Below are 23,031 nucleotides of genomic sequence, written 5' to 3'. Positions count from 1 at the left end.
TCACTGTTTTGACATTTGTGGTGTTGTTCAAAAGCAGTGGTGGAGAAAGTGTCAGCTGCTCAGTGCAAATCAAAGTACTGGCACCAAACTGGACCGAAGGCATTGTGTTCTTCCTGCATTTTTGCATTTGCAGAGGGGAAGACGCCGTTTCACTTAAGGGGGTCCTTGTCGAAGCAGTTACAGATATTTATTTTATTAACTCTCAACCTTGAGTAGATGTCCTTTTAATAGTGTGGCAAAATGAGGAGAACAGTGGTTTTGTTAAGGAAACACTTTTGCAGATGTAGTTGCAAGTTGAACTAGCTGTTTATTCTCTTCGTGGAATATTATTTTTGTCTGAAAGAGTGACTGACAAACTATGGTTATTCAGACCTGGGTACTTGACAGACATTTTCTTGAAAATGAAAAAGTGATCTTGTTACTTCAAGAAAACAACTGAAGCTATTTGTTGCCAGTGATAAAATTGAGCTTTTAAGTTAAGATTAGAATTTTGGGAAATTTGTATCCGTCACCATGAGTTAGACACTATGACTTGGTAGTGACAGGAACATACACGGTTTCGATTTTGAAGCTCTGCATAAGTCAGCAAACGAGTACTTTGCACATGCCTGATGCATGCTCTTACAGATGCCTGCGTGTTTACTGACAAGTTTTAGGTTCCACATTGCTCCCAGTCTTGAAGAAATCATCGGTCGTTGAGTTTTGGTGTAATATCAAAGAAGAATATCAGAAGAATATAATGACGTGGAGAGGGTATTAAAGTATTCCTTCCTTTTCTAATGACTTGCCTGTGCAGGGCCAGCTTTTTTTCTTGTACTCGGACCAAAACAGTGCACTGTGCGGGATACTGAATGCAGAAGCAGATCTCGGGGTCTGTGTTATATACTAAGCCTGATAATAAAGAGGCCCGCAAAAGAGTAAAGCAGTTCCGCACCACAAATATTTTTTGGAAAGTAGTTATTTTTCAAAAGGTAACTTGTGTCAATATATAATGAATTTGTTACTTTTTTTAAAAATATTTAAACATTTTCTTGCTAAGCTTTTATGTTACAAATATCAGTGGCTATAACTCAAACAAACAAAAGCTTTTGGGGATCCTCAGTAATTTTTAAGAGTCTAAAGTGGTCCTGAGATGAAAAAGGTTTGAGAACCATTGAAGTGAGGGGTTGGGAACGGAGACTGTTGAGAGACATAAAGACTGTTTGGGGCGGTGAAAAGATGCATCCAGAGACTCCAACTGACTTTTAAACACACACGGATAGACGGTACGGAGAAGTGAATGGTCTTGGCTTTCTTGAAGCCTGAAATCTTTTTTTTTCCCTGGTAACACTCAGTTTCTGTTCTGTTTAGTTTCTGTATTTGTCCTTATAATAATCTTATTTCTTGCTTCATTGTTGTTAAATTGGAAGTTTTCTGTGGTTAACTATGACATGAGAAAAATTAAGGACACAATCGGGACTTTTTAATTTATTTAAACTTAGTTAATTTAATTTATTCTAAGATTATAACCTTCTTACATATTTGGCATGAAAATGAGGCCCAGTAATTTTTTTCCTCTGTGTGTGTTGTTGAAGTGGCTGTATTACTTGTCTCATCGCCCACTCCCACTCCCGTTTACTGGCTCATGAAATCCCAAAGTTGGGGAACTCATAATCAGAGTTAAATTCAGACAGAGGCACTACAAAATGACTTCCCCAAAATGTGTCTGAAATAGAATGTCTTGAAGTCCAATTCCAGACATACACAGTGAGAGAGCTGAGACAGTCTTTCGGAATCACAGAGACAAAGAGAGTCATCCTAATGTCCTGGTGGTTCTCGCTGGGACTGGGCACCCCTTATGCTTACAGACTCATCTGCCATCCTCAGCACCGTGGTGCAAGGCAGCTCCTAATATTTAAGTCACAACACAGAGTGGGTGGATGGGGGGAAAGGCTTTGTCCCCTTCACAGAAAAAGTTTAGCAAGAGGAGGACACTGAGTTGCCCCCACCGTTTTTTACCTAAAGGAGCTCCCCTATGAGTGTGCCCAAGGTGGTTTGCCATTAGCTTGCTTAGGACCGTGAAAAGGAATTTGGGGTTGGTTGCCCTCCGGACTGGATAGAATTAGCTTGCTGATGCAAACCATCAGCTAGTAAACCTGATGGCACAAGTAAATGACCATCTCGGAATGCCCCACTTGGCTAGAAGCACAGACTTTTCCACTAGTTACGCTGGCTGGTAGGTGGGACCAACATCATAGTTTGTGTTTATTGGTATCAGCAGTACTGCAAACAGTTGGTGTGCAAAGAAGCAGTTCAGAGGTAGCAGTGTGTATAGTATGGTACAGTAGTTGTGTAAAAACACAGTGTGTGAAAGTTAAGGGCTTTCTTTCTGCCTATACTGAGGAAAGTACACTGTGAGACAGTGGAAAAGACCATGTCCTGTGGTTACACGTGGGTTTGACTCCTTCCTCTTTCTACTATATGTCTAGTAATGTAGTTCCCCACTTCCAAAAAAAAAAGTACATACAGTTTTATTGCATCTTGAATTTTAGATGTGAAGGTTTTGAGGGTTTCCTTTTGGAGAAATGCAGTAAATATTCTTAACAGTATTTCTTTTTTTACAAGAAAATGTCTGGGCACAGATTTTGAATGTACTGTATTTGTGTTTTGGCATTGCCTGCCTTCTCTGAAATGGATGGCGAGAGGCGAGCTTCAAGACATTTTCTGCAGGAGCCTGCAATTTAGTGTAGGTAACCTTTACTGACTGTTGGCTGTTCTTTTGTTGTCTGGATTACTAAGCCATTTATTCCAAAATAAAATTATATGGGTGTGTAATTTTACCCATTTATCTATGGGTGGGTATCTGGAGGTTGGAGTGAGGTCACTTTAAAGACAGCTTGCTGATATTAGTGGGTGAACAGTGAATTATTGAACATTTTCTCTTTGTCAACTGGTCTGCTTATAAGAGTTAGTATGGGCAACTGTGGTAAAAGAAATTTGAGTATTCACACTTTTCTTGCTTACTTTAAACTTTAATTTGATGTGGGAGACTTGAAGAGTTAGTTTTGTTGAGATTATGAGCAGAAACCTGTTCTGCCTCTGAGATGGATTGTATACAAGTATTGTGCATTTTTCATGGCTGGAACCATCTCTGATGAAGAGGAAGATAGGGGAAAGACTTGGTAAGTTTTATCCTGTCTTTGCATGGAAACTTTGAACCTCTTTCAGCTGATCATTAACATAAATGACTGTAATGTGGAGAGACGAGGAAGGTCCTATAGGAGGGAGAAGCTGTAGATTTCTGTAGGGGGAAGGCGGGGGCTGCCAGGAAAAATCCTGGGAGGAGGCTGTATTTGAGTTGGGCCTGGAGTGACCAGGAGTGAGACTGGAGGAGCCATACTGGTGGCAGAGTGGGCCACACGAAATGGGCGGCGTACCTTGTCTGACGATGACAGGCGCAGAGAGCCATCTTGTAGAATGTGGGATATCGGGACTGTCTTTCTGTTTTGGAGGGTTGAAGTTTCTTAGGAATCTGGATAGACCAAAATTTTTTTAGTTTTGGAAATTCAGCTAGAAATACATCAGGTTTTTAAGTTCAGCTTAGGAATGCGTGTGTCCGAATGGGCAGGTGTGGTGTGTGGCAGGCAGGAGGGGTCAGGCAGAGAATGATGAAGCCGGACAACCCGCACTGAGTGCTGTTGCCAGTTGAGCAGTGCCAGTGAGATGATGAATTGTTTTTGAAATTAGAATGTTAAATTTGGGGAAAATGAGACTGAAATTATAGGGGATTTCAAGTGCCGTAGTGAAATGTGTTAGCTTCTAGCAAGTACTGCTGTATTTTGATTTTCAGTTTCTCTGTTAACATCAATTTGTTATTACCTTGGTGCTTAAGAAAAATCCAGCTCTGGATCCATAAGATGTTTATAAATTTAAAGCAATAAAATAAATTATTGAATCAAGATATTAAATAAGTCTTTTTAGTCTAAGGGGGTAGTTTTAATTAAATTGAAGGGCAGGACACCCCTCTGCATTTTGATAATGGCCCTCATTTTGGGCAGTATCAAAGTGTCTTATTATGAATAGTGGTAGGGTTTGTTCATTGACAGCCTTACCTGAAGTACAAACATGAGCATTGTTAAAAAAAAATAAAAGACACTGGTTACAGTAATGTACGTTCTGCAACTCATGGCCTGGATGATGGGGTTGGGGAACTAAGAGATTGTGCCACAGTTGACAGGAAGGGGAGCATTTAGGGCTCTGAGAAATGGAGGAGTCCTGGGGCAATGAAGGAGGAAAGATGCTCACAAGAGGGCAGCCTCTGCCCACAAGGAAGAAATGGTTGATTTGCTGAGACGCCAAATACGAAGAGACTGACACCAAGAAAATCCTTGAAGCTGGCATGTCAACCATAGTGAAAAGGGCCATTCCAGGGCCTGCAGTTTCCTTGCCCTGTACGTCCTGCTGAATTTAGGAGTTTGCAGAGAATAGCTGTTAGGCTTAGGTCTGCACCCTTCAACGGTGATCAGCCTTCTCCTCTAGCTTCTGCTCCAGCCTCACTTGTGTGCTGTCCCTTCTCCTTCCCTCCCCTGGGGTGACTTAGGACCTGACTTTAGGGAAGGAGCGTGCAAACCATCCACTTCCTGAGTGCTGTCTGGGTTCTGGAGAATCCATTTCCTGGCTCTGTGTTGCCTGCTCTGGGCTTCCTGGTGACCCTGGGCATTACTGAACAGAGTGAATGGTAGTAGATGGCAGCAGAGTCTCCTTACTCAGCTCTTCCACACACAAGCCCAGAACTGAGCCTCCCCAAGGAGAGAGACGTCCCTTCTGCAAGCAGGCACCAGTGAGCAGTGCCAGTGAGTGTGTGGGAACTTCTGCAGACAAATCTGGTTTTCACCCTCTCACCTTGATCCCCTCCCCCTCTCCTCTTGCTCTTGTTTCTCTTTCTCAAGACAACTATCTCATTCTTGCTCATAGTCTTCACTCATAGTCATCTCCGGGAGACACAGGCATGAGTGTCAGGGAACACTGATGTTGTCCCAGTGGTTACCAAGAGCACGTGACCTATTTGTGATGGACACATTTTTTCATCCAGGTGAGGTGACTGAGAAGTAGGATCTATGGCTCTGAACTAATCAATCTGCAACCACAGGCCTCCCCTTGGTGGCACTTGCTCAGCCATAGTGCTTATTCTCTGCTCCAACGAGCTTCTTCTTTTCCCCTTTAAGCATTCAACTACCATCACCATCGTCACAACCATTATTACCAACATTATCATCACACCCATCACCATCATTACAGCCATCTCCACTGTAATTACCACCATCACCACCATCACCACCACTATCACCAGCAATGAAGAACATCTTTGCAGTCGGCCTTCCCGAGGCACTTGTGAGCAGCACAGTGCGCGGCCGTTTTCTCCTGTCTTGGAGCCAGAAGTGCGCCTTGTACAATAGGGAGTGGGTTTGGTGGAAAAGGTGGATACTCCAGGACCAACGAAAATACATTTTTGTTAGTGAAAATAAATGAATGTGTTTCACTGGGGCCATGTCACACAGGATCAGAGGCTGTTTTTTGGGAGTGAGAATAAAGTCATCACTGAGTATCTACTTTTTGGGGAAAGCTATTATGGCATCATTTGAAAATTACTCTTGCTGGGGATTATGATTCAGTTTTATTATTATGAGGAAATAGATTTGTGCCTCCTGTACATTTTCATTTCGTGATGTGCATTTACGTTCAAGAATCTTCTGTTATGCGTGTGTATAGCGCAGTGTTTAGAAGTTGGTGTTCCACTGGTGTTGATTTAAGTACCAGCCCTGCTGCCACTTTCTGTTACGTGACTCTAGAAGCCTAATTCTCCTCATCTGTAAAATGGGATTAATAATATTATTACTGAAGTTGCTAATGGAATGGTGAGGAAAGGGAATTGCAGAGTTGACTTGTGATTTGGGGGGAACCGAAATCAAAGGTAATATAATAAAAACACTGTTGCCATGACGAAAACTATGTGCACCACTGTTAGAAACCACTGAGTAGTGGCTGTAAGCGCCGATCAGAATAGAACTTCGTTTATGGAGCATCCGTGCACGTGGTTTACTCATGTTTTCCTTTGTTTTTAAAGGTTACGGGAAGTTTCAGAGAAACTGAACAAATATAATTTAAACAGGTAAGAGTTGTAAGGTATTTCAGTTTCCTGAAAAGAATGATGTTTCTTTATTATTAATAACAGCTCATATTTAGGCAGCATCTATTTGGGATATTTCAAGCTATCAGTTTTTTTAATGGTTGGGTTCATTTGAATTACAGTTTCTCTTAATGCTAGTTCTTAAACCTGGTGTACCAAGGAGCTATAATGACTACAAGGATATAATTACTCTTCTTCAATTATTGCTTTAAAAATACTCATTTTTTTAAACAGGATTTGCTGGCTTTTATTCTTTTGTTAATTGAATAACATATAAAAAAGAAAACAAATCTATGATGTGTTTGCCATTTACAAAATAATTTTACTTACATACTTTTTTTTTAAATTCACCAGTCACCCCCCTTTGAATGTATTGGAACAGGCCACTATTAAACAGTGTGTGGTGGGACCAAACCATGCTGCCTTTCTTCTTGAGGTAAATTGCTTAAGGTGGGGAAGAGAAATGAAAATAAACAGGTTTTTAAAATACAACCCTGTATCGTTAGGTTTCCTTCTTTTTAAACATGGAAAATAGCAGTTTCTTGCAAGATTTATTTCAGAGCTTGCCCAGTTCCATTCCCCTGTTGTGTAAATTCTCGGGCCCAGAGAAGGCTTCAGTGATTTACTAGAGCTTGAAACGGAGTAGTAATAGAATGGGGACGTTCTGATACTCAGTCGTTTCCTCGCTCTGATTCTGTTAGATTGAGATATTTTAGATTACTTTTCCTGGTTTCTTGGTAATGTATGCAAAATGTATTTCCCCGGCTCACGCGTGAGCACCCTCCAAAGGGGAGCTTATTTGTTGTCTTCTGAACTGACAGGGATGGGCACGTGATCAATGTTGGGAAAATGTGAGTTTGAATAAAGTCAAATTTTAACACACATGTTTCACTTTGGAAATTTCTTCTATTTTCTTTGCTTTTAGGATGGTAGAGTTTGCAGGATCGGTTTTTCAGTACAGCCAGACAGGTTGGAATTGGGTAAACCTGATAATAATGATGGGTAAGACATGTCCTTTCTATTCAGTATTATTTAGCTCTTCAAAGGTGTTATTTTAAATTGTGTTTTGATTTTTGGTAACCCTCAAGTTAAAAAAAAAGCATTGCAGAAAATGAGACACCTAAAATAGAGAAATGGTTACTTTGTAGTTTGATTTTAATTTTTATGCAGTTTTTATGATATATAGCTAAAAATACCAGCATTAAAAATAGCAGCAGTTTCGGTGATTGCTTAACAGAAACATGTCACCAGAGGGGTGATGTGTATGTGCTAGGTCCCGAGTCAGATTGGCTCTTTGACCGAAAGAACTTGTTAGATACGTGTTTTTTTCTTTTTGATATTTTCACATCAAGTAACTCAATTTGGAAATGACAAGGCCTCTAAAATTTTGGTCTTTATAAATGATGGAATGTAAAAAAAGGTTGCTGGGCAATGCATGATGAATTTCAGTGGACTGTTTCTTAGGGAAGCATGATTAATGTATTTGTAGTTAAACCTTGAAAATCGTGTCAACCAGTAAAGAACTCCCGATTGTTACGAGGCAACAAGTTACTAGATTTGCTCTTGCATGTGAGTATATGTTTTAGTGGGAATGATCAGAGAATCCTTAGGCTGCTCTTCTACTATAGGAGGTCCCGGAGTAGTGAGGCCTGGAAATCCAGGCTTGTTCTTCGGCAGTTTGGGACTGTTCTGAGAGTGTTCTACTGCTTGTTTTTTTCCCAGGTCGAAGTTGAACAGCAACTCGGGGGCAGGGAGGACCTCGAGGCCTGGTAGGACGAGTGACTCCCCGTGGTTCCTCTCAGGCTCTGAGACTCTAGGCAGGCTGGCAGGCAACACTCTGGGGTAAGCTGTGGCCGGATGGTGGCGTCCGTTGGTCTGGGCTGGTGCTCTGGGCACGCTCACTGTGAGTTTGTGTCTGCAGTGTTATCTAGTGATGGAATAAGGAAAGTCTCCTGACTCCGGGCAGGAGTTCCTGTTGCTCATGCGCCAGGATAAAAATAACCCATATAGGCTAATTACAGTTAACCCAGGTTCTTGGCTTTTTAAAAATGTAAGGTCTTCACATGGATTTATAATGTCATTTATCATATCATTTATGTCAATTAGACATTTCAATGATACCGTCTTTGGTTTTGTGATTCATTCTTAGGTAAAAAAAAAACAAAAACATAAGATTTTTTTTTTCATTCTGGTATCTAAATCTGATAGCTCTTTCTGAATTAATTTAGTGAGATTTGAAATTCATTTAGCTAAAACTTAGAGACTATAATAAAGTTAATTTTGCTTTTTTTAAAAAAATGGAGATGTAAAGCCCTGGCTGGTGTAGCTCAGTGGATTGAGCGTGGGCCTGCGAAACCACAGGATCGTGGTTCGATTCCCAGTCAGGGCACATGCCTGGGTTGCAGGCCAGTTCCCAGCAGGGGACTCACGAGAGGCAACCATACATTGATATTTCTCTCCTTCTCTCCTTCCCTTCCCCTCTAAAGATAAATAAATAAAATCTTTAAAAAAAAATGGAGATGTAATTGACATGAAATTTCAGGTGTACAACATAATGATTCTATATTTATCCCGGCATGATACCTCAGCTAATTATGACTTTGGGTCCAGACCATTGCAATGAAACAAGTACTGCAATAAAGGGAGTCACGTAAAAGTTATGTTTACACTAGTTTTAGTCCATCTGTTAATTGCAAAAGCATCATGTATAAAACAGCAGTGTATGTGCCTTAATTAAAAATACTTGCTAAAAAATGCTAGCCGTCATGTGATTTATTACTGTAGGGGAATTGTTACCCAATGCTAACCTCTCTGCCTCTCTCCCCTTTTTTGTCCTCAGAAAAGCTGCAGGTCTGGGTTTTTATGTGAAATCCCCTGATTTAAATATTGGAAGTTAATTAATATTTTCATGTAAATAAATACACGCACATACCACGGGCCTACACACCAATCATACATATATAGGATGTGTGTACATGTGCATCTCTTTGCATATGTGTATCCTCTTACATAAACTTTTATTTTAGAACAGGTGTACATTGACAGAAAAATTACAGATAGTACTGACAGTCTCATAAACTCCACACCTAGTTTTTACTGTTATTAACATCTGATGTTTTGGTTTATACCGTATTTGTTTATATGTACATCTTTGATGGACATTCAGGTTGCTTCTGCTGCTTGGCTGTGGTCAACGGTGGTCAACAATGCACTTAGGAATATGGGTGTTGCAAATGGCTCTTTGAGACTCTGCTTTAAATTCGTCAGTGTATACCCGGAAGTGGCATTGCTGGGTCATATGGTAGTTCTATTTTTAATTTTTGAGGAACCTCCGCACTGTTTTCCATGGCACTGCACTGTTTTACAGTCCCACTAACAGTACATGAGGGTTCCAGTTTTTCACACCCTCGGCAATACTGGTAATTTTTGCATTGCTGTTGTTAGTAGTCATTCTGACAGGTGTTAGGCAGTGATCTGACTGTGGTTTTGATTTGCATTTCTCTGATGATTAGTGACATTGAACATTTTTCGATATGCTTGGCCATTTGTGTATCATCTTTGGAGAAATGTCTGTTCATGTCCTTTGACCGTTTTTAGTTGGGCTGTTTGATAATTGTTGTTGTTGGGTGTGGGAGCTCTTTAAACATTCTGGATATGAACCCCTTAGCAACTATATGATTTGCAAATATTTTCTCCCATTCCATAGGTTACCTTTTCACTGTCTGGATTGTGTCCTTTGAGGCATAAAGGTTTTTAGGTTTGATACTATCCCGTATGTCTAATTTTGCTTCCATTGTTGCTTGTGCTTTTGGTGTCTTATCCAAGAGATCGTTGCCGGGTTTGCTGCTGCGCAGCATTTTCTTAGTTTTCTTTCAGGAACGTTACAGTTTTTAGGTCTTATGCTTATGTCTTTAATTCATTTTGAATTTATTTTTGTATATGGTATAAGACAAGGGTTCTGTTTTATCCTTTTGCATGTGGGTGTCCAGTTTTTCCAGTATCATTTATTGAAGATGCTATCCTTTCCCCATTGAGTGGTTTTGGCATCCTGGTTGAAGATCATTTGACCATATACACGAGAATTTATTTCTGGGGCCTCTATTCCATTGCATTCTGTTTGCTTTCATGCCAGCACCGTGCTGTTTTAATTACAGTCACTTTGCAAGTATTGTCAACTTGTGAAGTGTGAGCCTTCCAGTGTTGTTTTTTGATCTTTTTTTTTTTTTTGTTAAAGGTTTTATTTATTTATCTTTAGAGGGGAAGGGAAGGAGAGAGGGAGAGAAACATCAATGTGTGGTTGCCTCTCATGAGTCCCCTGCTGGGAACTGGCTCGCAACCCAGGCATGTGCCCTGACTGGGAATCGAACCTCGATCCTGTGGTTCGCAGGCCCGTGCTCATCCACTGAGCTACACCAGCCAGGGCTCTGTTTTTTGATCTTTATTTGCAAAATTGTGTTGGCTGTTCTGGGTCTCTTGAGATTCTTTATAAATTTTAGGATGAATTTTCCTATTTTTGTAAAAAATGCCATTGAGATTTTGATAGGGTTTGTGGTGAATCTGGAAATTGCTTTGAGTGTTATGGACATCCTAACAATATTAAATCTTGTAGTCCATGAACAAAGGATGTATTTCCATTCATTTACGTCTTTTAATTTCTTTCAGCTGTGTTTGGTAGTTCCCAGTGTACAAGTCTTTCACCTTCTTGGTGAAGTTTATTTCTAAGTATTTTTATTGATGCTACTGTAAATGGAAATTTTTTTAATTTTTAATTTTTGTTAATATTATATACTTTAATGCCCATTTGTTTTTATTTTGACCTATGAATGGCTCTTTACCATTTCACTTCTATTGGGTTGGCCAAAGAAATGTCTAGTCTTTTTCTGTAAAATAAAAGACACATTTTTCATTTTCACCAATAACTGTATTGATTTGGATATTTTGAGTATGTTGGCTGTCTTCCACATTATATAACATTGATTGTTTTCGGTCAATGTCTTGATTTGATCACTGTCAACTTCAACTGGTCCACCTGACTATTGAGCATTGTCCAGTGAGAAATCTCCAGCACAAAATTTCACAAACCACTTTTGACACATTCCAACAGTCACAGCACCTTCTCCATACACTGCACAAATCTTTTTTTGTGTGTATTTCAGTTGCATTTTTACCTTTCTTGAAATAGTAGTAAAGCACAATATGCTGAAAATGTTACATAACTTCTTCCATCTTCAGTATTTAAAATGGCTACACAAAAACTTAACCAATTTTGATTAGTTCTTTTAAAGGCACACTGATATGACAGCTGTCACTATACAGTCTAATAAAATGGTTTTGAATGAAGTTAAGGACAACTAAGTGCTACTACAGCTATCTTAGGGGAAAAACCAAACGAACTTCTTAGCTAACCCAATAAAACGTGTTACGCAGCCCTGAGAATACACTGGGTTCTTCTTCTCTAAAATTAGCTTATCTTGGGCAGTTCTTAGACTCTAGATACTGATGGTGCACAAGTGTGCATTGATGCGTGCATGAACAAGTGTAGAAAGCCTTCAAAAAGGATGGCACCAGGTTTTCTGGAGTGTTTTTCCCACCCATTTTACTAAGGAAACTGTTTAAAAGGTTTTTTTTTGTTAAGACAGAGACTGGGTTTTCCAGTTAAGTGGGAAGAGAGACCAAGAACTTTGTTGTGTATTGATTTGAGTATTGTTACTGATTAATGTAGTCACACATTTTTAAGAGGGAAAGTGAAAGGCTTAGAAAATCAGATGCAAACTAAATCCATTTGCAGTGGGAGGTGGAAGGTTTCAGCCTTGGGTGAGCGCAATGCAGAGGAGGGAGGTAAAGAGCCACTTTCTAGGTTGGATAATCTCTAAGTATTAAAGAGAACCGGGACTGTCACAATTTAAAGCCTAATGTGATTTTTTTGGTGGCCATTTTCATAAGATCTGAATGAATGCAGAAAAGCCATTGTTTATGGTTATCTAGCTTACTTAATTTGAACGAAGATACTTAATTCTCTTGTTTGGGGCGATAAGTGAAGGTGTCATACCCTTCCTAAGTTGTTTTCTCATACTTAAGAAAAAATTAGCCCTGGCTGGTGTGGCTCAGTGGATTGACTGCCTGCCTGTGAATCAAAAGGTCTCTGGTTTGATTCCCAGCCAGGGCACATGCCTGGGTTGCAGACCAGGTCCCCAGCAGGGAGTGCGTAAGAGGCACCCACACATTGATGTTTCTCTCCCTCTCTTTCTCCCTTCCTTACTGTCTCTCTAATAATATCTTCAAGAAATACTTTAAACAAGAAAAAGTCACTAATTAAAAAAAAAAAAAGAAAAGAAAAGAAAAAATTAGGGCCCAGGCCCTGGCTGGGTAGTTCAGTTGCTTGGAGTGTTGTTCCAGTACTCCAAGGTTACCGTTGGGTGCCCAGTCAGGGCACATATGAGAATCAACCAATGAATGCATAAATAAATGGAACCAAAAATCCATGTTTCCCCCTCTCTCACCATCCCTCTCTCCTCGTCTATTTCCCCACTCCCCCTGTTGTTCTCTCTATAAAATCAATGAATAAAAATTAAAAAAATTAACAAATATTTTAAGGAATAGGTTACCCTTGGTCAAGTTGGTTAATAGCACTGAATATTAGTGAACAGTATATTACCTTTGCAAATGAATATTTTATTCCATGTAAAGCACTTCGAGTTCTGAACTCTGAATTTTTACTTTTTGAGTAACAGTGTTGGTAGTTAACGTCTGGTAGGTCTTTTAGGCAGAGGTGAGATGTGCAGTGTAACTCATTTTATTTTAGACTTGCCAGTAGAAACACTTGGTATGTGGATCTTTTTAAAATTTTAGTTACTGTTTTATAAATCCTCACCCGAGAATATGCTCATTGATTTTAGAGATAGAGAAAGAGGGAAAGGGGAGGGGATAGGGCGGTGGGGGAGAAACATCAATTGGTTGCCTCCCCTGTGCACCATAACTGAAGATTGAACCTGCATCTCATGTATGTGCCCTGAGCAGGGATCAAACTCACAGCCTTTTGGTGTGTGGGGTGACGCTTCAGCCAACTGAGCCAACCAACTGAGCCACCCAGCTAGGGCAGTCTGTGTATGTTTTTAAAAAATATTTTAAAAGGTACAAAAGTATGATATTTATCCTTCTAAAAAGTGATTTTATACATAAACATTTAAAAAATTAGAAGTGTATAAAGCCCAGTTCCACTATCAATTAGACAAATAGCTTTATCTTAGCTTAAGAGAATGAAAATAAGATCTGAAGTGATCTTTTCAGAATGATTGTATAAAATGATAATTCTATAAATTCTCCAATATTTAGAAGTCGCTGGAGTTCTGGAGTAGGTGGGAGCGGAGGAGGGTCCTCCGGTAGGTCTTCAGCTGGAGCCCGAGATTCCCGTCGACAGACTCGAGTGATTCGGACAGGACGGGACCGAGGGTCCGGGCTTTTGGGCAGTCAGCCCCAGCCGGTTATCCCAGCATCCGTCATCCCAGAGGAGCTGATTTCGCAGGTACGGACCTTGGAGAGCACCGAACCTAAGGCACAGGACAGGATGAGGTGTATCTGAATTGAATGTTATTATAATGGGCTGTAATCAGGGCTCATTATCACTGCTTTCCTATGTTAATCCTAGGAAGATGGTTTTGAGAAAGAATTTAATCAAAAGAGAATTGGCATAGCACTCTCTTGGATTTTTTTATTTTAGGCCCAAGTCGTTTTACAAGGGAAATCCAGAAGCGTCATTATTCGGGAACTTCAGCGAACAAACCTCGATGTAAACCTTGCTGTAAATAACTTGCTTAGCCGGGATGATGAAGATGGAGATGACGGGGATGACACCGCCAGTGAATCTTACTTGCCTGGAGGTTTGTGGATTGCCAGCATGGTTTTCTCGTCTCTGGAGGGCGAGAGTCTTTTAAACTGGGGGTGGAATTCTAAAGTGCAGTGAATAGTCTGACTTTAATTTCCAAGGTGGCAGGTACTTCTCACTGTAGTGGTTTTTGATTACAAAATTCTTTTTAAGGGAAAATGGGGACATGGCGTTGCTCAGTGGACTCATGTTTTGTCCCAGTGAAGAAATGGATGCCCGTGTGGCTTTATTGCTGGCTGACAGATGACTCTAGAATTTTGTTCTTTGGTGCCTTTATTACTGAATATGTCTTAATCACATTTAAATTTAGACTGCAATATCTCTGATGTCACAATTATCTTAAATAGAGATCTTATTTTCTTGTAACTTTTTAATAGGTAGCATAAGCAACAGACATGCATTTGATGCTCCTTAAAATATTTGTTAAGAATGTTCACTCTGTTTCCTAGGTAGTTACTGCTTTTTTTCCTTAGGCTGTGCGGGTCAGTTCTGGGTTTTAATCTGTTTTGACTTGCAGAGATCTTCCGGTGGTCTGCAGATGTCTCTGTGTCTGCTTCATTTTTACTTGTTTCTGTTTTGTAGAGGATCTCATGTCTCTTCTTGACGCCGACATCCACTCTGCCCACCCAAGTGTCATCATTGATGCAGATGCCATGTTTTCTGAGGACATTAGCTATTTCGGTTACCCCTCATTTCGTCGCTCGTCACTTTCCAGGCTAGGCTCATCTCGAGGTAATTTTGCAATTGCTTCTTTGTGATCATTGGCTGGCTGTGTGGAGAGAGAGTGGTAAAATTTACTGTATTTGAACTTTTAACATTACTGTAGATAAAGTCATTAATTAGTAGTGTTTTTGGATGCTTTGGCATTAAAACTAGTTATTTTTGATTTTTGAACAGCCACAATACTTTAGAGATGATCTTATCTATATTGTGTGGAATACTCATCAAGTTACCTAACTATATTTTTTAAAAGTATTATGGATTCTGAACTAAAAGCAGAATTCTACATTATAGTGACATGCAGCATTCGGAAAACAAGTCTCTTTAGTTAATTTGATTAAAATAAAGTGATTATTAATTTTAAATCCTGGTTAAATGGAAAAAGACTTCTTGAATGGGATTGGCCAATAATAAATATATAGAAATGTTTAGCTTATTAAAATGCTATTTTAGAGGATATAGGAAAGGATAGAAAGGAGATTTTGAAATTATATAAGACTTTCTATATCTGTGTTGGTATACAGATTAAGTTTGCATTTTAATTTTGTTAAGGCAATACTTTCCAGAATGTTAAACTACTTGATTCAATAACAATCAGCTATATTATTTACTGATCATTAGTAAACTGAAAAAAGATGCCATATTTATATTAAGAGCTTGTTGCAAATATCTGGTACTTAAAAACAGTTTTAAAACAACAAACCTATGATCTTTTAACATACCTATTATGTAATAACTTTAAATTTTTTAGAACAAGTGCCTTCAATGCATCAGATGTTGCATTTTCAAATATTCAATATCTAACATAAATAACTCCTCCTAAATTTTTCCCTTTTGCTTTTTCTTAGGTCATTCTGTGTAGTGGGCATTTCTTTAGTTTGAGCCATATAAAATTGCTGTTATTTGCTAGTTTTTGACCTGCATTAATGGCAGTTTCACATGGTTCAACTTAATATTGTTTTTAATCCTCCTTATCAAAATCTTGGAAAGTTTATTTTGATTAACTATTTAGAAAAGTAATGCGTGAGTGAACTGCAGAAACCTGTATAGAATTCATAGTCAGTTGCCAGGGCAAGCAATTTTGTAAGGAAATCTTTCTATAAAGATTAAAAAAAAAAAGTCGGGTCTCGTTTCTCAAAAAATTTTAAGTAAGACTTATGCATAAAAATCCAGCCTATAAAATTGCTGTAAATGTAGGCTTGGATTATCAAAAGTTTTAATGTTAATGGATTTAACCATTTCGACTTTTTTCCTGTATGTGCAGGTTTTTTTTAAATAATAGATGACATTTTAACAGATACTATTGGTTTACATATATATCCAATGTTGAAATTCTAATTTCTGTACATTTTCTAAAAGATAAATAAAAACTTGTGGTAATAAGCATTTTTAACAAAAGCCAGAAATTTTAAACTCCATTTAAAAAATTCAAAGCCCAGTATAAAATAAAGTAATTCTCTAAAAACATGAAGTTGAAATTCAGAAAAGTCTGTCTCTACATAGTTCTTAAAAATACTAGTTTATGATGTTTGTACATTCACTTGAAAGAGTTAATGTTTTGAATGTTGCATGTCAGGCTTATTAGAAGTACATATACGTGGAATTTTGTGAGTAGATAAACTGCTGTTCGTTGCCTCCTGAAGGGTCTTTACTAGAGAGTGGCTTACTTTTATCCCACTGGTGTGACCCAATTGCATACCAGTTCTCCTTCTCCCCTTAGAGAGAGACTCTGAGCTGTTGCGTGAACGTGAGTCCGTTTTACGTTTACGTGAACGAAGGTGGCTTGATGGAGCCTCATTTGATAATGAAAGGGGCTCTACCAGCAAGGAAGGAGAGCCGAACTTGGACAAGAAGAATACGCCTGTTCAAAGTCCGGTATCTCTAGGAGAAGATTTGCAGTGGTGGCCTGATAAGGTATTTGGGAAAAAAAAAAACCCATCCTTTCCATTTTAAATAGATCCTGGCAACAACCCTCCACATCCCTACACCCTTCAAGGCTTCTGTTTTATTTCAAATTTTTATACTACTGTTAATAAAACACACGCACACATACACACATAGCTATACATTTTTGTAGTTAAAATATAGACAGAGCATTTTTATTTGGCACTACATGCATCCTATTAGTGAGATGTTTCATTGGTGCCGTTTTTTCCCACCTGATGAAATAAATTAGAGAAATCGGAATGGTAGTTCAGATAAATACATTAGCATTATATTTTAAGACTTCTTTACTGGTGGTGCTAATTACACCAGTAATTGATGGTGAGCCTCTGGTGTGATTCATTTTGTAATGTCATGTGGACCCGAGTTTCTTCAGGGCACATTTGTGGTCATTTAGATACAAGCGTGTGTGTCAGGGCAAGATTAGGGGTCTGTGTTTCTTTGATTAGTTAGCTGTCCCTTTTGATGGCAGTGAATTCCGACAGGCTCTTTGTTCTAAATGCTGTGGGAGACAAAGCGGGCTGAACAGGAATGGACTGGAGGAGTTCTGCTCTGCGTCCTGAGAAGACGTCCAATGACTGGCCTCTAGAGAACATCCAGGATGTTAAAGATGATGTGAATCTTTAAGAGTCCATCACAGCCCCAAGTGAAACGGGGCTGATGCATCCTATTGATGGTGTGTAGGTTTCATCGTACCAAGTGATGGGTAACGCATCTTCAGAGGGCCCTACGGGAAGCCATGCTTTCCCCCTCTTTTGTGGCGCTCCTTTCATATTTCCAGAATCAGTTGGGTAGGAAATTTTCATAAGTAGAAGTGAAGTAAAAGAACTTTTAGGTTAATCTCTAGCAGATAAGGAGATTCTGACAAGGAATTTTTTTCTTTGAAATTGAATTTGAATTTGGAATACAAAAGGAAAATATTATCTAACTTTCTGAATTTATTTTGTCATAGTTATTGTGAACCTTGACATAGTTCATTTATTTTCCTCTACATTCAGCTCATGTAGAAAACTTGAATGCAAGAAGGAACATGAATTTTAATCAGTCTCTTTGTAAGCAAAAGGTTGTTCTGGTTTCTTTGGCAGCTGACAGACTTTCCCTGACTTGAATTCTTTTTTTTTGACTTGAATTCTTTTACTTATTTCCATAAAACTAGAAATTTCTAAAGTTCTACCTTCATTCCAAGTGGCAGAAGGGGGTTTAACCCACTGAGCTTCTGTTTGTTAGTTCACTGTTCTGTGTTTCCTCTTTCCTCGCCTGGGCCGTATCAGGGCTGCGTCTGCATGTTGTCAGACAGCCACAGAAGACTCGTGAGTATTATTTTAGTAGTGCCTTTGCTTATATGTTAGTCCAGGCCTCTTCATCATTTATTATTTTCAGTTAATCAAGGGATTTTGAATAGTGCAAGTTTACCAAGCTTTTCCCTGCCTACTGTACCCACTGGTAGATTTAGCCAGTATATTTGCCCTTACCCAAGAGGCATGTGTTTAATTAGGTCTCTTGTGTTCAGAGGTAGTTACTAAGTACATCATGAAATCTGGACACTACACAGACCTTACTTTGGTATATTTCCTTGGTTTGTTTAGACATTGACTCAGGAGGAATAGCAGTTTGTGAAACTAGATATCCTGGCTGGACATTCTTTTCCTATTAAACACCTAATTTAAAATATTATCATTGGAACAGGACTTTTTATTTATGATTGAAATTTAGACATTAAAAATTTCAATTCAGGAAAACAGCCTAAGCCTAATTAAACTATTGCACATTAACAAATACCAGTGGCTGCTTGTTTGCAGGGCTGAATGCTACATTCAGAAAGAGAGTCTAGTTTATTCAAGGGTGAAAAGGACTTGCCTTCAGGTAACTTTTGGACAACACGCAGAACTGTTGTGCAAGAGAATAGGATAAATACCACATGGAGAAGCAGGCAGTATGCGGGACCATATTGGTCCTCCCAAATAGGGACAGTGATTCCTGAGGAGTAGGAGGTTTGGGGGAAGGCTCCCCGGGGATGGAGAGGTAGGCGGAGGGTCAGGGCAATGTCAGCATGTCCTCTGGGGAGTAGTCTAAAAATATGCATCCCAGCTTAATATCAGAAATGACCTCATTCAGTATTTTTAGGCTGTAAGCTTGGTTGGTACCCATAGCTTTCTTCATTCTTCCTTTTGGTTAGGGTGCAGTTCCATGGGTGTGTTCTCTGGATTAGTACTGACTTTCCCACCTCCCGTGTAGAGGAACAGCCACTTCCTCGAAGTCTCACTGTTGTGTCGGCTGGCAAACCTTTTAAATGGTGGAGTGTTCTCTTTGAGGCTTTGTGCTATGATCATGAACTGAAAATATTTGAGATAACCTTAAACTTGAAGTATTTCCGTGAATTATTCTTTGAGTTAAATGTCAAAACCAGTGTAAAAGCGTAATTGAAATTTATCACAGGGATGCTGAAAGAAAGCTCCATGAAGACAGGACTGTGAGAGTAATTAAATCAGTATTATTTTATTAGCCTTGATTAAATGCAGGCTGTGTTTTTGGTCATTTGCTTAGGTGTTAGTGTTAGGGTGAGAATTTTGTAGGAAGGCAGAAAAATGGTATTAATACTTTTCAAGTAGATTTAGTAATAGAATTAGGTACAAGAGGCTTTAGGGAGTTGCCGGAGGCCACACAAAGGCATTACTGAGTAAAGTGTGGACCCTGGAGCCAGACTGCTGGATTTTATATCCTGACCCTGCCACTTTGTAGCTGTGTGGCCTTGGTCACATTCTGTAACCTCCCTGGGCCTTTGTTTTTTCGTCTGTAAGATGAGGCTAATAATGGTTTTGACCTTACGGGATTGTCATGAGGATTAAACGAATTAGTACATGTGAAGTGTAAAGAGCAAGGTTCTTGCAGAGTCCGGTTCCACAAAGAGAATAGGAAGTTCTGAAGGTCATCTCAGGGAGTGGGTGTGGGCATTCCTGGTAGTTCCTGTGGCAGGAGTATTTTGTGCACCAGGGTCTCTGTTAGTAGAGAATTAGATATAAACATGCTGAAAGGGTATAAACATGCCCCTTTTCTGACTGGAGTAGAATGCAAGTAATGGAAATAATTACAGTTACAATTTAGCATAGTAAGACATTAACAGGCAGCCTGTGTGCACCAAAGTAAGAAGTGGAGGGAGTGTCTAAATCTATGCCTTGTAGTCCAAGTCCCTGATGTATAAACTAGCCATGTTTACACTGCTTTCTGAATAGTATTACCAAAAATGTCAACTTTCTTATGATGGTGTCCCCTCCCAACACTTCTCTCCCTCCCCCATTCCTGTGCTGCCCTCTCTTTGCTTATTGTCCTTTATATTTCCACAAATAGCTTTGATAATTAAGTCACTTTGATGAGAAGATGGTTTTTCAATTAGGTGATTATCTAACATTGACTCCATTTTCACTTTTTAGTCTTTTTTTTGTAATTTACTTTTCTCAGATTACAAATCTAGTTCTGTGTTGTTGAGTGTACATTGTAACTATATATGTGTAACTATGTATGTGTAACTATGAATGTGTAAATTGTAACTATATATGTATTTATACCAACATACTTTCAACAAGAATCTGAAGTGACTTATTTGAAAGGGGAAGAATGCAGTTATAGTAGTAACAAAGACTGTTAAAAGCAGAGTGCAAATATGAGAGCCGAGTAATTACTGTTGAAGGTAGAGGAAGAAGAAAAATTGCACCAAAATTCATGCTAAGTAAACCTGCTGAAGCTGACCATGAAACTTGCTCTTTGAGCCGTGTCCCAAAGCCTTTCCACCCACGGGATGGGTGCATGCGTTCTTTAAGAAAGCTCTCAGCAGAGCCGGCTTCTCAGAGTTGTATGGTGGGTAAGGAAGAAACACAACTGATTCAGCAAGTCAGTGCTGTTAACTTAGAGCCGTATGCCTTGCTATTCTGGGTCTATTGTCATATATTGCTTAGGGATAATAAGAAAACTTAATCCTCCCAGCCTTTTGAATTAACAGAGTTGTGTGTTATTCTCAGTGTCTTTGAATGATGTGGGAGGAAGTAGCCCATGCTTAAGCTGTTGGCCTCTTTCTTAAGCTGCTGGAGCAGCCTCCTCGTTGGAAGCAGTTGATCAGACCGTTGGCCATGTTGCTTCCCCTGCGGGGTTGTGGCGGTGGAAACTGGGTGGGAGAGGTCTTTGTTGTTCTTGATTTTAATTGACTGAGACGTTTCCAGGAAGATCTGCTAAGTTAGCCAGGTATGTCACAGATATAATTTAACAGTGAAGTAAGAGCAAGACCAGAAATGGTCATAAAAAGGAAAAGAAGGCAGACATATGCATAATGTGGCAGAGTAGATAGGTGAGGGCGACTACGTGTGAATAAGCCCAGTTGATAGACTGCAGTGCAGCCTGTGCTGTGCTGCACCCATTTCACCCATAGTGCAGAGCGCGTCATCGTTGGAGCAGCTGCCTCATGGGAGGAAAACTGGTGTTTGCTGATAATGGGAAAATAGATGAAAACCAAGTTTTGGGGGAACAATTTAGGAATAGAAATACTGACCTTTTCAAAATACAAATTACTGCGCCTCGATGGTGTGGGCGGCAGGAGCTCGTGGTGCTGGGCCCACTGCCGCCTGTCTTTTAAGGTTTGCCTGTGAGCTAATTTCTAATGTGTTTTTAAGTTTCCCTCTCCCCTTGGGGAAGAATTTTCTGAGTTGATTGACGATCCGTTTGTTGTTACTTTGACAGTTGCAAATTTACTAATTAGATTCACCCTCTATTGACTTGCTTTTTGTTAAATAGAGCAGAACTACCGATCTTTAAGGAAACAGTGCCTGTTCGCTTTTCCAGTTGGGCCGAGGCAGGCCCCCAACTTCTTCAGAAGCAGCTATTAGTCTTTCATTAAAACAATAAAAGCATTGTTTTCTATGACATTGTAAAATGAGTGAGCTAAAAATACTGTTTCTTTGTGTGTATTTGATGGTTTTGTCTTTCGCTACATACAAATCTAAAGCAGGCGAGAAACAGTAGGTGATTTTTCCGTTGTCCTCCTCTGCTGGGTGGTTGTGCCATCTGCCCACAGTGGTCTCTACAGTAGTAGGATTTCGCTGGGCTCATCCAGGACTTCTTATTCTGGGGAACATTAGCCTCCCCTTGAAGGAGTGAGGGAGGTCGGTTTTGAGAGGGCCCTGTGTACCCTGTTTTTGCCATAGGGATGGCTGGTTCAAGATCACAGGGTCTGTCAAGGCATTCACTTGAAGAAGTTGGAATTTAGATTCATCTGTTCATTCAGTTACTAGTGTGCTCCTTCTGTGTGCCGTGTGGTGAGCTGGCCTTTGGGAATGTAGAGGTGAATGTGGGGTGGACCCTCCTGCAGGAGACTCAGTGGGGGAGACAGGCATTCACATACCCTATGATGTGTTTACAGTGCGATCGTGGTAAGGACTGAAGGTGAGAATCCGGGGCTCAGTGGATCAGAGTGGGGCCTGACACCACCTGAGAGATTTGACAGTGACTCACACAGGTCAGATGACATTGAAGCAGCATTTTTAAGGTTAAGTAGGTGTTGACCAAGATACAGAGGCATTCCGAACATATCAAGCATGGGCCTAGAGTCCTGAAAGGTTGCCATGTCTTTGGGGAACGATGAGGATTCAGAACTGCAGCCGTGTGGGGGGCAGTAGGAGAAGAGCAGATGGAGCAAGACTGCAAAAGGCCCTAGACAACTTGCCAAGGAGTTCAGATGTGGTTCTACACTCACCAGGAAGTTAGGGGGGTTCTCAGAGAAGTAATGGAATAAGATTGGTGGGGTCTGGTTAGGTTTTCAAGGAAATGGACATTATTGGCATTGAGGGAGAAAGACAGGAATAGGACAAATCTAGAGTCAGTTAAGAGACTGGTAGAACTGTAACAGAAAGGAATTGTGAGGCTCTCCACCAAAGTGGGGGCAGAGGAAGGGGTGACCAGTGCACCCACCGGTCCACTGGTCACTCGGTAGTTGAGAGGGAGGAGTTGAGGAGAGTGCCCAGGTCCCCCTGTGTCTGTCTGACACAGAGTAGGTGGTGGATGGCATTCATTTAGGCGGGACTCCAGAAGTCAAGCAGCTGCGAAGAGATGATGCATTTGTTTTGGCAATGTTCCAGCACTTTGAGACATCCAGAGCTCTTGAAGATTAGCCTGGAGAGAGGAGATTTATGTGTTTAAAAGCATGGTGCCCTAGTGGGTAGTCACTTAGGCCGAGAGTGAAAGATAATTTGAATAAAGCAACAAGGACAGAATCTGGGACAGGGAATGAAATGCATGGTGGGGCAGAGGCGATGGAGAAAACAGGAAGATCTGACGT

The 23,031-nt window shown here is 40.0% G+C and overlaps 1 protein-coding gene across 8 annotated transcripts in view; it reads left to right on the top strand.

The window, feature by feature from the left end:
* The window catches only part of UBR5 (ubiquitin protein ligase E3 component n-recognin 5), a 118,695-nt gene that overhangs the window by 30,398 nt on the left and 65,266 nt on the right, over nucleotides 1-23,031 (top strand). For 6 of the 8 annotated variants that reach the window (XM_037048311.1, XM_037048308.1, XM_037048306.1 and 3 more), the window contains exons 2-9: nucleotides 6,104-6,148; nucleotides 6,521-6,602; nucleotides 7,092-7,168; nucleotides 7,889-8,008; nucleotides 13,499-13,688; nucleotides 13,884-14,043; nucleotides 14,631-14,780; nucleotides 16,471-16,682. In XM_037048311.1, coding sequence (XP_036904206.1) covers nucleotides 6,104-6,148; nucleotides 6,521-6,602; nucleotides 7,092-7,168; nucleotides 7,889-8,008; nucleotides 13,499-13,688; nucleotides 13,884-14,043; nucleotides 14,631-14,780; nucleotides 16,471-16,682 — 1,036 coding nt within the window. The remainder of the gene's footprint in view (nucleotides 1-6,103; nucleotides 6,149-6,520; nucleotides 6,603-7,091; nucleotides 7,169-7,888; nucleotides 8,009-13,498; nucleotides 13,689-13,883; nucleotides 14,044-14,630; nucleotides 14,781-16,470; nucleotides 16,683-23,031) is intronic. The other 2 variants (XM_037048310.1, XM_037048309.1) reach the window with 1 other exon arrangement.

The sequence above is a fragment of the Sturnira hondurensis genome, unplaced genomic scaffold, assembly GCF_014824575.4.
Source record: "Sturnira hondurensis isolate 20B ecotype Veracruz unplaced genomic scaffold, ASM1482457v3 Scaffold0006413, whole genome shotgun sequence".
Classification (NCBI taxonomy): Eukaryota; Metazoa; Chordata; class Mammalia; order Chiroptera; family Phyllostomidae; genus Sturnira; species Sturnira hondurensis.
This window is presented reverse-complemented; position numbering and strand designations above follow the sequence as displayed.